Below are 15614 nucleotides of genomic sequence, written 5' to 3' on the forward strand. Positions count from 1 at the left end.
TGAGGAGTTCAAACAAATCCATGTGGACCTTCTCAAGGCTCCCCAAGCCACAGGGCTGGGGTAGGGGTCTCCTCCTTCAAGGCATAATGTCCCCTTCTTACTGTGAGGGCCTGAGCTACTTCTCTGATGACACAACAAGAGCCTACCATGGTCTCCTAACAGTTCTTGCCAACACACGCGCTTGTACACCAGGAGGGAAGATGGAACCCTCACTCCTAACCCGGTCTCTTGATCACACAGGTGAGGACTAATATCTACCAAACGCACTGGAGCTGCCCCTTGAAGGTGGCAAGAGGGGGTGCCTGTGTAGCTGATTTACAAAGCTGGTGGTTTTCACTTCAGAAGTGTGAAGAGATCGCTGTTTCAGAACATGAGAGGCTTTTGTCAGTGCTTCATGAGTGGTGTGTTCTGAGGGGCAGCTTTGAAGCTGCTGCTGAGAATGAGTTGTGATTATAGAAAGTAGCAGCGAGTTAAATCAATGCTTTTGATGTTAATTAACTCTTCATTAAGACAGGTGCCTGATCTAGTGGAGCCAGGAGCTGAAGGGACTGATGACCGAGTCACCCTGGTAACCACATCCTAATGGGAAGGAGGATGTTGTGGGTTCTCAGGTGAAGAAGGTGAGAGGGAGAAGAAGGTGAGGCTGTAGGATCTTCCTCCACCTTTCCCCACCTGAGCCCAGGGAGGGAGGAGTGAGGAGTGCATCAGAGAGAGCCAAGGCTGGAAGGGCTCTTAGCCACCCCTGTCCTGGCGTCCTTGAACTCTAGGCCAGTGGAGGGCTAGTTTCCGGGCACAGACTCCCTGTAACCTTGAAGATGGGAGACCAGAGAAACACAGCCAGGAAGGCTCTAGCTCTAGGAAGAGAGTTAAAGTGAGTTTTTCAAACCTAGGTTGAATCAAATAAGTACTAGGTACAGCAACCCCTGAAGTTAGTCCTCATTTGACTCCCACGGTATTTCCATTCTCTTATTTATTTATTTTCTTTTGAGAAAGATTAGCTCTGAGCTAACATCTGCTGCCAATCTCTCTCTTTTTGCTGAGGAAGACTGGCCCTGAGCTCACATCCGTGCCCATCGTCCTCTACTTTACATGTGGGACACCTACCACAACATGGCTGGACAAGCGGTGCCACGTCTGCACCCGGGATCTGAACTGGCGAACCCCGGGCCACCAAAGTGGAACGTGTGCACTTAACCACTGTGCCACAGGGCCGGCCCCTCCATTCTCTTATTTTTTATTTCAATAGTGGCTCTCTGGCTATTTATATTTCTTTTTGTGAGTAGGGATGTGTACTCTATTTAAAAGTTTATTGGTAATTTTACTATTCTGGGAGAAAAAACAGATTTGAATATGCTTTGCCTCTCACTGGGGTTGGCAAACTTTTTCTGCAAAGGGACAGATAGTGAGTATTTTAGGCTTTGTGGGCCATAGAGTCTGTTACAACTATGAACTCTGCCTTTGCAGTGTGAAAGCTGCCTCATCAATACTTATGCTAATGTGCCTGGGGGCCATAATTGGCCAACTCCTGTGCATCTAGTTGGCCACTACCCTGATCTTGGAATAAAGCATGTGTTATGTGGCTGTTACCTGCACTGACTGGCAGGCAGAGGCTGCCTGGACTCGGGTGATGAGGAGGCTATGTGGGAAAGGATGTAGGCACTGTTTAGTGTTGTCCGAGATTGTTTAATGGTGTCTGCCACTGGCCCAGGAAGGGGATTCGTTATAATGAACACAGGCTGCAGGCCTGTGGTAACTGGGTCTCTAGAGGTAGAAGCGGCATTTAGGAGAGTGGGAAGTCACTTCCTGTTCTAACACTACCATTCACAGCCCGTGGAGCTCCCAGATCTGATGAATACATATGGATTGCCTCCTATGTGTCATCCTCTGGGCTAGGAGTCATGCAGAGAATCCTAACACCTGTGGGAAGCACATCGGGGCACCAGTAGGTGGGATCTTGACTGAGGTTAGTTTCCAGGCCCAACGACTGGGTGCTCCTCTGCTGAGGTGAGGGGCAGCCCTGGTCTCTCTGGCACACACAGCCGGATGGAGCCTTTGCCCCTACCTCTGCACTTTGTCTATGGCCTTCAAGGATGGGCCTGCCTTTGGCTCCTGGTTTGCTCTCTGGGAATAGAATCTGCCCTGAACTTGGATGGACCCTGGCTCCTTGCCCACCTTCTCTTGGGCCCAGTCCCCCAGTTTCTAGCCAGGGTTCCACTTCATTCCACATGGTGCCACCCAGAGCCGCCATGCTCCTCACTATCCCCTTCCAATCCTGCCAGTTCCATGTGCTTCCATCATCAAATGGGCGTCATTGCTGCCCAGGAACTCCACGCCCACCCCTGGATCAGAGTCCCTTGAGGGGCAGGGTTTCACAAGCTGCTTTGACATTCTGATTTTGACAATCAGTTCTCTGTCCTGGTGCCAGCCCTGCAGTTCCCAGGAACTTAACTCTGGTCCTTTCTGGTGAGTTGCAGCCTTTATCATATCACTGGGAAAACACAAGGAGTCTCATTTATAACAATGCCCCAAATGACTATGGCTTTGAGCTCTTGTCTGCCAGATTTGCAGGCTTTAGCGCTCCTTTAGAAGTTGCTTCCAAATTTTGTTTCTCTCTGGATGTTCATAGGCAGGTGGTGTATTGGGTCAGCTAGGGCCTTGGCTTCTGCTGTTTCCTGCTCGCCACTGTCCCTCTCCATGGGCCTCTGTGTCCACTGATCTCCCTCAGGCCACAGCTGCTGCTACCATGCAGGCCTGGGGTGGTGAGCAGGAGAGGAGACATACTTATTAAGTTGTCACAAGTATGCCAAAGCCCCCTAATTTCCCAAAGTGGCACAGAAACCAGTCTATACATTTTGATGAGACTTTACAAAAATCTGGGGTAAAGTTACACTACAGAGAATTATGATTTTATATGACAGTCTCCCTGCACCTCTCTTAGCCTGTCCGGCACAGGGGGGCCCACTTACACCCATCTCAGTGAGAGCGTTGGGAGCCCATCTGCGCACCCTGGAATCCAGCTCCAGGCCTGAGACCTGGTGCCAGGCTGATGACAGCAGAAGTGCTCACTCCTTGCCTTGGAAACCCCACTCACAGTCATGGCTTCTCTCCTGGCCTCAAAAGGGAAATGACGCCAGAGCACAGCAGTGCAGCATCAGTATGCTTCCAAAAGCCAAGAGTCTTGGTTCTGAATAGCTTTCCGTGCAGAGCACTGGCTGAACATTCCAGAGTGAGTTTACCCACATCAGGCCCTACCAGCCTGTTTATAGAGGTGCCTCTAACATGGGGCAAGGATGCTGTCTTCCCCTGGATCTCGGCCTCAGAACACCTGTTGCCAAATCTTCATAGAAGCACACACACAACTTCTCAAGAATCAGCAACTGTCCGCCAGCTCAGGGCAGGGTAAATCTATGGTAAAACAGCTGGCAGAGAGAACCAAGTCTGCAGAGCAGATGTTCGTGCACTATGAACCACATGTGGCCTTATCTCACAGAATACTTAACTTCCTAACTGAAAGCAGTGGGTTTCAACTGAGGCGTGCAGCACGCTCACTGCTTAAAACTATTGTTGCCTGAGCTACACTCCAGAGCAATAAAGTCCAGGTGGCCTGGAACTGGCATTTTTTGTCAAAGCTCTCAGGTGATTCTAATGTGCAATCCAAGTTGAGAACCACTTCTTTGAAATGTTGAAAGGGTGACGTCGAGGTAACTGGTCTTATTAGTCAGGAGAAGCTGGGTTATCCTACAATACCTAATTAATCCCAGTTTTGTTTTTTTTTTTAAGATTTTATTTTTTCCTTTTTCTCCCCAAAGCCCCCCGGCACATAGTTGTGTATTCTTCGTTGTGGGTTCCTCTAGTTGTGGCATGTGGGACGCTGCCTCAGCGTGGTCTGACGAGCAGTGCCATGTCCGCGCCCAGGATTCGAACCGACGAAACACTGGGCCGCCTGCAGCGGAGCGCGCGAACTTAACCACTCGGCCACGGGGCCAGCCCCTAATCCCAGTATTTTAATGGCTTATCACAACAAAGGGTGGTTTTCCAATCGCACTGCACATCTGTTAAGAGTTAGTGGGAGACGCTGCCCCGTGCCGGGAGGGAGCTAATGGAGGTGTCCTTATTTTGTGAGGGCACCATCTTAAACTGTTGGTTTCCTTCTTTGCTATGGCAGGGGAAGACAGCTGGAAGGTACCACCAGGCTCTTCTGTGTGTCGGGCTGGAAGTAGCATGTCACTTCCTCCCACAGCCATTGGCCAGAGCTGGTCACACGGCCCCATCCAGGAGCAAGGAAGCTGGGGGAGGGGCCAGAGGGCTGGGGGTTGTTTGTTGAGCAACTTTGTCTCTGCTGCATTGTTCCCCCACCCCTGGGCACTGACCTGGTTCTTGCTTTACTGAAGGATCGCTTCAGGAAGTTTTATCAGAAGGAAATAAGCAGATAGCTCTAAAATAGTGGTCAAGTTCAAGCCTCTATCATTTAGAGGCAGAGAGCTACATTCCATTTTGGTAATTTTCTAGTTTCCACAAGTCCCAGCTGAGTTTAGCAGAAAATAGGCATTTTCACTCTGGTCATTTACATGTGTGGTCAGCCATTTCAGGACTTTCCTTGAATTTTGTACCTCTTGCACCCGCAGCACACTGTTTAAAGTATCAGAGCTTTGCAGGGGCTGTCGGTATTTTGTAGGCCGATTCCCTCTCAATGCTTTTCTGTTTCAGAATTGTCTTGGTTTTTGCCAGGCATGTATTGTTCCAGAAAATTTTGAAATAAAGAAAATAAATGCTATAAAATTTTGTTATGATTTTTATTGGGATTGCACATCCTTACAATATTAGTTTCTGTCTTTATATTTCTTTCTTTTTTTTTTAAAGATTGGCACCTGAGCTAACAACTGTTGCCAATCTTCTTCTTCTTTTTCTTTTTCTTCTGCTGCTTCTCCCCGAAGCCCCACAATATATACTTGTATATTCTAGTTGAGTGCCTCTGGCTGTGCTATGTGGGACACCACCTCAGCGTGGCCTGACGAGCCGTGCCATGTGTGCACCCAGGATCTGAACTGGCGAAACCCTGGGCCATGGAAGTGGAACGCATGAGCCCAACCATTTGGCAAAGGGCCAGCCACTGTCTCTATATTTCTAATTGTTAAAATCCTTTCTGTTTCTCAATGAATGATAGCATTTTTTTCTAATAGACCTTACATATTTCTTATTAATTTTGCTTTAAATATACATATATGTACATGCAAATATATGCATGTGTATATATATTTATATTCATACAGACTGTGTATAGGATATTTTTCCATCATATTTTCTAAAAGCAGTGTTTCTCTATTAAATTTAATGTTGACTGGTGCTTTGGGATAGATATCTTTATCATATTAAGAAAATAATCCTCTGAGGTCTCGTGAAGATGGCGGTGTAAGTGGACTCTGAACTCATCTCCTCCCATGAACACAACCAGGTTACAACTATTTTTGGAAAAATTACCTTGTATAGAAAACTGAAAACTGAGTAAGAAGAACTCCCACAACAAGGGACAGTGCTGACTAAGGCGGAAAGGGCAGAAATTCCTGCTGGAGAGAAAAAAGTCACCTTTGGGAGCAGTGGAGTTTCTCAGCTGGCCAGGCGGGAGCCACCCTAAGGTACGCAGCCCTCCCTGGAGGAGTGAGGTCCGGAGTGGGTGTTGATACTGCTGTACGCATCCTTCAGACTCAGCACGACTGAGACCAAGGTCTTACTATCTGGCTTTGCTGACTATTAACTGCAGTGAGGAATACCCCCAGAAAAGCTATCAGATGAAAGCTGAAAAGACCCAGGTTGTAAAGGGCCCAAGCACAAACTCACCCCTCTCAGCAAGTTAAATTTACCAGAGACAAGGCTAACAGTCCTTGGTGAAAAGAGACTCACCTGGTGGGCTCTGGGGGCATTTTGGTGAGAGGAGAGACCATCTGGAGACAGAGACATTGGTGGGGGCCATTGTTCTGACCTGGTCCAGGTATGCTGACACAGACCCTTGCAGACGCCATTAAGGTTCTTCCCCAGTGCCTGTTAGCCCAGGGGGCTACCACACCCACTAAAGCACAAATTTAATCCAGTTCAGCCAGGGCAGGCAGCCCACCCTAGGGACCCGCCCCGCCCAACAGCAAGCCCTCAGGCTCTTGTCAGCCTGAATTGACTGGGTGCCTTGATCCTCTACAGGCAAGTGAGTGTGTCCACCTCTGTGGGGTGGGGCATGTGTGAGGACCAGGTGAACTGTGGGGGCATTGGTGGAGAGGTAGGGGCCTCTGCAGTGGGGCATTGGGGTACACTCCAGGGGGTTTGGAAGTGTGCGTGGACCAGGACTGTGTTGACGGTGTGTGTGGTCCTGTGGGGGGTGAGGCTTATCAGTGGCAGTAGACCTGTGCTTCACAAATAGCTATTAAAAGGATCAGCCCCACCTTCCAAAGCCTGAAACAATTGAGTGCTCCCATGCCTAGGGCCAGCCCCTCTTAGCTGCACTCCTAAGAGAACTGACAACAGCCTTGTAGGTCTGAGGCCTATAACAACTGTAAACCCCTGATCCTAGCAACCAGCTACACTGGGTACCTATCCAATTAACAGGAAAATTGCAACAGGAGTGTGCTGCTAGACCTTGTAGCTAATGGTGCTGAGGCTCCCCAAACTGGATTTACAAACAGCTGGCCAGGGTAGGAAAGACTAGACTCCCTAGGTACCTGTATTATGTGCAACCCTGCCACAGCAGAAAGACAAAAGTGGTCCACAAAGGGGTCACTCATGGATCTTTTGGACTGGTGATGAGAGGGAAGCATACTTCTGGGCCTCAAAAGGCATCTCTTACATAAGGCCACTTCTCCAAGATCAGGAGACATAGCCAATTCACCTAATGCATAGAAATAAGCACAGAGAAAGAGGCATAATGGGGAGACAAAGGAATATATTCCAATCAAGGGAACAGGACAAAACCCCAGAAAAATGACTAAATGAAACAGAAATAAGTGACCTACTGACAAAGAGTTCAAACAAAATCTCATAAGGATGCTCACAGATATTAGGAGAAGACCGGATGAACACAGAGGGCTCATCAACAAAGAACTGGAAAATGTAAAAAAGAACCAATCAGAAATGAAGAATACAATACTGGAAATGAAAAATTCATTAGAGGGACTCAATAGGAGACTAGAGGATACAGAAGAACGGATCAGTGAGCTAGATGAAAGACTAGAGGAAATCATGCAAGCAGAACAGAAAAAAGAAAAAAGAATTAGACAGAATGAGAACAGTCTAAGGGAACTCTGGGACAATAGCAAGCATGCTAACATTCGGATTATAGGTGTCCCCGAAGGAGAAGAGAGAGACAAAGGGGCAGAAAATCTATTTGAAGAAATAATAGATGAAAATTTTCCGAACCTGAGTAAGGAAACAGACATCCAAGTTCAGGAAGCACAGAGAGCTCCAAACAAGATAAACTGAAAGAGGACCACACCAAGACATGTTATAATTAAAATCTCCAAAGTTAAAGACAGAGAGAATCCTAAAAGCAGCAAGAGAAAGGCCACAAGTGACATATAAAGGGAAGCCTTTTCAGCGGACTTCTCAGCCAAGACCCTATAGGCAAGAAGACAATGGCACAATGTAGTTAAAGTGCTAAAAGGAAAAAACCTACAGCCAAGAATACTCTATCCATCAAGGTTGTCATTCAGAATGGAAGGAGAGATAAAGAGTTTCCCAGACAAGCAAAAATTAAAGGAGTTTGTCACCGAGAAACCTGTTCTACAAGAAATACTGAAGGTTGTTATTTAAGTGGGAAAGCAATGACCACAAATAGGGATAAAAAAAATTATCAAAAAAAATCCCCCCCAAGAAAACCAGGTAATAAAATCACTGGTAAAGATAAAAGATATAGTAAAGGTAGCAGATCAACCACGTAGGTACCTGCATTATGTGAAGATAAGATGAAAGTTAAAAGACAAAACTACTAAAATTACCTATTTCAATGATAAGAGGGTAGTGGATAGGCACACACAAAACAAGAGAGTAGGTATGATTTCAAAAACATAAAATGTGGGAGGAGAGGAGTGAAAAAGTAGAGCTTTGAGAAAGAGGTTAAGCTAAAGAATCTATCAACTCGATACAGACTGTTATATACATAGAATGTTATATAAGATCCTCATGGTAATCACAAATCAGAAACCTATAATAAGTAAGCAAAGAAGTAAGACAAAAGAAATCAAATATATTACTAAGAAAGTCATCAAACCACAAGGGAAGAGAGCAAGAGAAAATGAAAGGAACAGAGAAGAACTAATAAAACACCTAGAAAAAAAGTAACAAAATGGCAATAAATATATATGTATCAATAGCTACTTTAAATGTCAATGGGCTAAATGCTCCAATAAAATGCCATAGGGTGGCCAACTGGATAAAAAAACAAGAGCTATATATATGTTGCATACAAGAGACACACTTCAGACCTAAAGACACTCACAAACTGAAAGTGAAAGGATGGAAAAAGATATTCCATGCAAATGGCAAAGAAAGGAAAGCGAGGGTGGCAATACTTACATCAGACAAAATAGACTTTAAAACAAAAACTGTAACAAGAGACAAAGAAGGGCACTACATAATGATAAAGGGAACAATCCAACAAGAAGATGTAACACTTGTAAATATCTATGCACCCAACATAGGAGCACCTAAATATATAAAGCAATTGGTAACAGACATAAAAGGAGAAATAGACAGTAACACCACAATAGTAGGGGACTTTAACACTCCACTTACACCAATGGATAGATCTTCCAAAAAGAAGATCAATAAGGAAACACTGGCCTTAAAGGACACATTAGACCAGTTGGACTTAGTGGATATATATAAAACATTCCATCCAAAACCCACAGAATACACATTGTTTTCAAATGCACGTGGAACATTCCCTAGGATTGATCACATATTAGGCCACAAAACAAGTCTCAATAAATTTAAGAAGATTGAGATAATCCCATGCATCTTTTCTGACCACAAAGGTATGAAACTAGAAATCAACTACAGGAAGAAAACCAGAAAAGCCACAAAAAAATGGAGATTAAATAAAATGCTACTGAACAACTATTGGGTCAATGAGGAAAGCAAAGGAGAAATAAAGAATTCCTGGGAGCCAAATGAAAATGAAAAACATGACATGTCAAAATCTGTGGGATACAACAAAAGCAGTTCTAAGAGGGAAGTTTACAGAAATTCAGGCCTACCTCAACAAAGAAGAAAAATCCCAAATAAACAATCTAACAGCACATCTAAATGTACTGGAAAAAGAACAACAAACAAAGCCCCAAATCGGCAGAAGGAAGGAAATAATAAAAATCAGAGCAGAAATAAATGAAATAGAGACTAAAAAACAATAGAAAAAAATAATGAAACCAAGACCTGGTTCTTTGAAAAGATAAACAAAATTGACGAACCCATAGCTAAACTCACCAAGAAAAAAACAGAGAAGACTCAAATAAATAAAATCAGAAACGAAAGAGGAGAAATTACAATGGACACCTCAGAAATACAAGATAATAAGAGAATACTATGAAAAGCTATACGCCAACAAATTGGATAATCCAGAAGAAACGGATAAATTCTTAGAAACATACAAGCTTCCAAAACTGGGCCAAGAATAAGGAGAGAATTTGAATAAACCAATCATCAGTAAGGAGATTGAAACAGCAATCAAAAACCTCCCAAAAATAAAAGTCCAGGACCAGACGGCTTCCCTGGTGAATTCTACCAAACATTCAAAGAAGACTTAATATCTATGCTTCTCAAACTCTTCCAAAAAATTGAAGAGGAGGGGAGGCTTCTGAACTCATTTTACAAAACGAACATTGTCCTGATACTGAAACCAGACAATGACAACACAAAAAAAGAAAATTACAGGCCAATATCACTGATGAACATCGATGCAAATATCCTCAACAAAATACTTGCAAATCAAATACAACAATACATTAAAAAGATCATACATCATGATCAAGTGGGTTTCATTCCAGGGATGCAAGATGGTTCAACATCTGCAAATCTATCAACGTGATACACCACATTAACAAAATGAAGAATAAAAATCACATGATCATCTCAATAGATGCAGAGAAAGCATTTGACAACATGCAGCATCCATTTATGATAAAAATTCTAAATAAAATGGGTATAGATGGAAAATACCTCAAAAAAATAAAGGTCATATATGACAAACCCACAGCAAATATCATTCTCAATAGAGAAAAACTGAAAGCTATCCCTCTAAGAACAGGGACCAGATAAGGATGCCCATTGTCACCACTCTTATTTAACATAGTATTGGAAGTCCTAACCAGAGCAATCAGGCAAGAAAAAGAAATAAAAGGGATACACATTGGAAAAGAAGAAGTGAAACTGTCACTCTTTGCAGATGACATCATTTTATATATAGAAAACCCTAAAGAATCCACTAAAAAACTTCTAGAAATAATAAATGAATACAGTCAAGTTGCAGGATACAAAATCAACATACAAAAGTTGGTTGCATTTCTATACACTGACAACAAAGTAGCAGAGAGAGAAATTAAGAATACAATCCCATTTACCATTGCAACAAAAAGAATAAAATACCTAGGAATAAACTTAAGCAAAGAGGTGAAAGATCTGTACACCAAAAACTATAAAACATTGTTGAAAGAACTCAAAGAAGACACAAAGAAATGGAAAGATATTCCATGTTCTTGGATTGGAAGAATTAACATGGTTGAAATGTCCATACTTCCTAAAGCAATCTAGAGATTCAACACAATCCGTATCAAAGTTCTAACAACATTTCCACCAAAATAGAACAAAGAATCCTAAAATTTATATGGAACAACAAAAGACCCCGAATAGCCACAGGATTCCTGAGAAAAAGGAACAAAGCTGGAGGTATCACACTCCCTGATTTCAAAATATACTACAAAGCCATAGTAACGATAACAGCATGGTACTGGCACAAAAACAGACACATAGATCAATGGAACAGAATCGAGATCCCAGAAATAAACCCACACATTTGTGGACAGCTAATATTCGACAAGGGAGCCAAGAACATACAATGGAGAAAGGAGAGTCTCTTCAATAAATGGTGTTGGGAAAACCGGACAACCACATGCAAAAGAATGAAAGTAGACCATTCCCTTACACCATGCACAAAAATCAACTCAAAATGGAATAAAGACTTGAATGTAAGACCCGAAACCATGAAACTTCTAGAAGAAAACATAGGCGGTATGCTCTTTGATATCAGTCTGAGCAGCATATTTTCAAGTCCCATGTCTGACCGGGCAAGGGAAACAAAAGAAGGAATGAACAAATGGGACTACATCAAACTAAAAAGCTTCTGCACAGCAAAGGAAACCATCAACAAAACAAAAAGACAAGCTAACAATTGGGAGAAGATATTTGCAAACCACATGTCAGATAAAGGGTTAATATCCAAAATATACAAAGAACTCATACATCTCAACAACAAAAAAACCAACAATCCAATTAAAAAATGGGCAAAAGATCTGAACAGAGATTTCTCCAAAGAGGATATACAGATGGCCAACAGGCATATGAAAAGATGCTCAACATCATTAGCTATCAGGGAAATGCAAAGCGAAACAACAATGAAGTAGCAGCTCACTCTGGTCAGCATGGGTATAATTAACAAGGCAGGAAACAACAAGTCTTGGAGAGGATGTGAAGAGAGGGGACCCCTTGTACACTGTTGGTGGGAATGCAAACTGGTGCAGCCATTATGGAAAGCAGTATGGAGTATCCTCAGAAAATTAAGAATAGATCTATCATATGATCCAGCTATCCCACTGCTGGGTATTTATCCAAAGAACTTGAAAACACAAATGCGTTTAGACACATGCACCCTTATTTTCATTGCAGCATCATACACCATAGCTAAGATTTGGAAGCAACCCAGGTGCCCATCAAGGGACGAATGGATGAAGAAGATGTGGTATTTATACACGATGGAATACTACTCAGCCATAAGAAATGATGAAATCCGGCCATTTGTGACAACATGGATGGAACTTGAGGGCATTATGCAAAGAGAAATAAATCAAAGGGAGAAAGTAAAATACCGTATGATCTCACTCATAAGTAGAAGATAAAAACAACGACAAACACACAGCAGCAGAGATTGGATTGGTGGTTACCATAGGGTGAGGGGCGAGGGGGGAAGGCAAAAGGGGTGATTAGGCTCACACGTGAGGTGATGGACTATAATTAGTTTTTGGGTGGTGAACATGATGTAGTCTACACAGAATTCGAAATATATTGTGATGTACATCTGAAAGCTATATAATGTTATAATCCAATGTTACTGCAATAAAATAAAAAAGAGGGCCCAGCCCGGTGGTGCAGTAGTTAAGTGCGAATGTTCCGCTTCTCCGCGGCCCAGGGTTCACTGGTTTGGATCCGGGGTGCGGACATGGCACCACTTGGCAAGCCATGCTGTGGCAGGCGTCCCACATATAAAGTGGAGGAAGATGGGCACGATGTTAGCTCAGGACCAGCCTTCCTCAGCAAAAAAGAGGAGGATTGGCAGTAGTTAGCTCAGGGCTAATCTTCCTCCAAAAAAAAAAAAAGGAAAATATTCTTCTAATCTCAGTTCACAGAGTATTTTGTTGTTGTTAGATATTGCGTTTTACAAAATACCTTTTTGCCTTCTAGTGATATGATTATGTGCTTTTTTTGGTCTTTGTTTTTTATGTCCTGTTTTTGTCCTGTCGATGTGATAGTTGTACTCTTTTCTCTCAATACACTTAATCCCTGAGGACTAAGAACAGAACTCTTTGGCTTTGCATTTGAGACCCTTTAAAGACGGAGTCCAAAAGGACTTTTCTAGTCTTATGTCCCATCTTGTCTCCCACCTCACTTTAGCACACCTAGTGATGGGCCTTTCCCCAAACACACAAAGCTTTTTGTAACCCCTCATGCTGTTCACTTTGTCTGAAACGCAGCACCCTTAACTTCCAAATGGGGACTCCCTCCCCTTCACCCAAACAATCTTCAGAGCCAGGGAGACCAGATGTCCTGGTTTTCCTGGAACAGTTCTGGTTTGCACCTGCTACCCCCGCAATTTCGCCATTCTCAAATGTGTCCCTGGGTTGGACAATCAATTATGTGGTCATGCTGTCCTTCGATAAGTTGTCCCTGCTTCCAAGCCCTGGCCCCACAAAGAGTTGAATTTCTCTCTTCTGTGCTCCCATACCTTCCTGTGCACACTTTCACTGTGGCATTTATTGTACTCTATGCTCCCCCAGCAGCACTGGGCTGGCATCCATTGGTGCTCAATACAGTAGCCAAGGCAGCAAGGTTGTTGGTTGAATGAACCTCACTTGCTTTTTTTTTTTTAATAAGAGGAGCTCTCCTTCCAGAGTACCTCCCTCCTCACAGTATACGCCCTCTGAGGCTTTTCTGATGGGCAGCATTGGCTATGCTGCTTGGTCAGCTAGCACCAGTAGCCATATGCACTCAGAGAAGTGAGACAGGCCCCTGGAAGGGAGTCCTGCAGGAAGCTTGCTGCCTCAGGGCCATTGGGAAATGCAAGCCTTGGGCTTGGTGCCTGCTGAAGGAGGAGAAAGGAGGAGAGGAGAGGAGAGGGTATGGAAGGTAGGAGGAAGGGATGGAGAGGAGAACAGAAAGGACAAGAGAAGAATGGAGGAAGGAGAGGAAGAGGAGGAAGGTGGCAGATTGGGGAGAAAGGGAGGGATGGAAGGGGAAATAGAGGAGAAGGAAAAAGAGACAGAGGCCGCCCCAGGGCAAGGCTGTGACGGCTGTGCCCCTCTCATCACTCTCACGCAGCTATTTTTGGGGGAGGGGGGGTGTGCTAATTTCTTGGCTATTTGGGGAATCTTTGAGGGCATATTCACCCGTCTGGAATGTCTGAGGTCTCACCAGCCTGTGATTATAGAATAAGGTTATATTCCTCCTGACTACTGAAATTAAAATAGCATAAAGCTCCGCTGCCTTTGATGTTAGAAACAGCTCCCCTTAAGGAGTCCTGCAGCCCTACTCCTGAGGGCTTTTAGGGTGCAGTCTCATGTTTGTTCCGAGGGCAGTGTCCACCAAGGCCTTGTACCACGACCCCCCTCTTTCCTTTGCTGTTTGCTGCCTCTGATGCCCAAGACCCTTGGGTAGGCCCAATCCAGTGGGGCTCAGCCGTTCCAGCAATTCCCCTGCTCCTACCACCTTGATCTCAGAGGAGAGGGACTCTGTTTCCCTTTTGCTCCTCAGGTCCTTCCCTCAGTTTTCTCCTGCATAGCAAACCCTGGGCCCTAATCTTGAATAAAGCTTTGTTGAGAGTTGAGAGAGAGCAAATGAGCAGCACAGCCCAGTGGTGGCTTACAAAGATGTCTCTCTTTGGTATCCTTTTCAAGGGACCTCCCAGCCTGGCCCCCATCCTGCAGGCACTCTGCCGGGCCCCTTCACCTCGCTCCCCCATTCTCCAGGGCCATGTGGCCCCTGAGATGAGGCAATTTTACCTCCTCCCAGACCTGCCTTTGGAATCTACATTGGTCTCCTGTGGCTGCTTTAACAAATGACGACAAACTTGGTGACTTAAACAGCAGTTTACGGGAGGCTACGTCTGGCTCCCGCTCTCACAGTCACTGCAATATATTGAGCTCCATAGAGACAGCGCCGGGGCAAGTGAGAGCCGGACAGGCACTGGGCGACTCTGTGCCTCGCTGAGGAAAAATAATTAAACATGGGCAAAGGAGATCCTAAGAAGCCGAGAGGCAAAATGTCATCCTATGCATTCTTTGTGCAAACTTGCCGGGAGGAGCACAAGAAGAAGCACCCAGATGCTTCAGTCAACCTCTCAGAGTTTTCTAAGAAGTGCTCAGAGAGGTGGAAGACCATGTCTGCTAAAGAGAAGGGAAAATTTGAAGACATGGCAAAGGCGGACACGGCCCGTTATGAAAGAGAAATGAAAACGTATATCCCTCCTAAAGGGGAAACAAAAAAGAAGTTCAAGGATCCCAATGCACCTAAGAGGCCTCCTTCGGCCTTTTTCTTGTTTTGTTCTGAGTATCGCCCAAAAATCAAAGGAGAGCATCCTGGCCTATCCATTGGTGATGTTGCAAAGAAACTGGGAGAGATGTGGAATAACACTGCTGCAGATGACAAGCAGCCTTATGAAAAGAAGGCTGCTAAGCTGAAGGAGAAATACGAAAAGGATATTGCTGCATACCGAGCTAAAGGAAAACCTGATGCAGCGAAAAAGGGAGTCGTCAAGGCTGAAAAAATCAAGAAAAAGAAGGAAGCGGAGGAAGACGAGGAAGATGAAGAGGATGAGGAGGAGGAGGAGGTGGAAGATGAAGAAGAAGATGATGATGATGAATAAGTTGGTTCTAGCGCAGTTTTTTTTTTCTTGTCTATAAAGCATTTAACCCCCCTGTACACAACTCACTCCTTTTAAAGAAAAAAATTGAAATGTAAAAAAAAAACGAAAAAAAACCCCCAGCAATTTACGGGCCAGCCCTGGTGACCTAGTGGTTAAGTTCGGCATGCTCCACTTTGGCGGCCTGGGTCTGGTTCCCAGGTAAGGACCTACAACCGCTCATCTGTCAGTG

At 44.3% G+C, this 15614-nt stretch overlaps 1 protein-coding gene across 1 annotated transcript; it reads left to right on the forward strand.

Annotated features, from left to right (window-relative positions):
* Positions 1 to 14687: 14687 nt before the first annotated feature.
* On the forward strand, positions 14688 to 15385 carry LOC124235799 (high mobility group protein B1-like). Its single transcript, XM_046654247.1, has one exon. It carries the CDS (start codon positions 14747 to 14749, stop codon positions 15383 to 15385), a length of 639 nt encoding a protein of 212 aa, XP_046510203.1. The 5' UTR covers positions 14688 to 14746.
* The last annotated feature ends 229 nt before the right edge of the window (positions 15386 to 15614 follow it).

Source organism: Equus quagga, chromosome 2 (genome assembly GCF_021613505.1).
Source record: "Equus quagga isolate Etosha38 chromosome 2, UCLA_HA_Equagga_1.0, whole genome shotgun sequence".
NCBI lineage: Eukaryota > Metazoa > Chordata > Mammalia > Perissodactyla > Equidae > Equus > Equus quagga.

What these genes read in the sequence shown, in the direction of transcription:
- LOC124235799 (XM_046654247.1), top strand. Translation starts at nt 14,747, where the DNA reads ATGGGCAAAGGAGATCCTAAGAAGCCGAGAGGCAAAATGTCATCCTAT.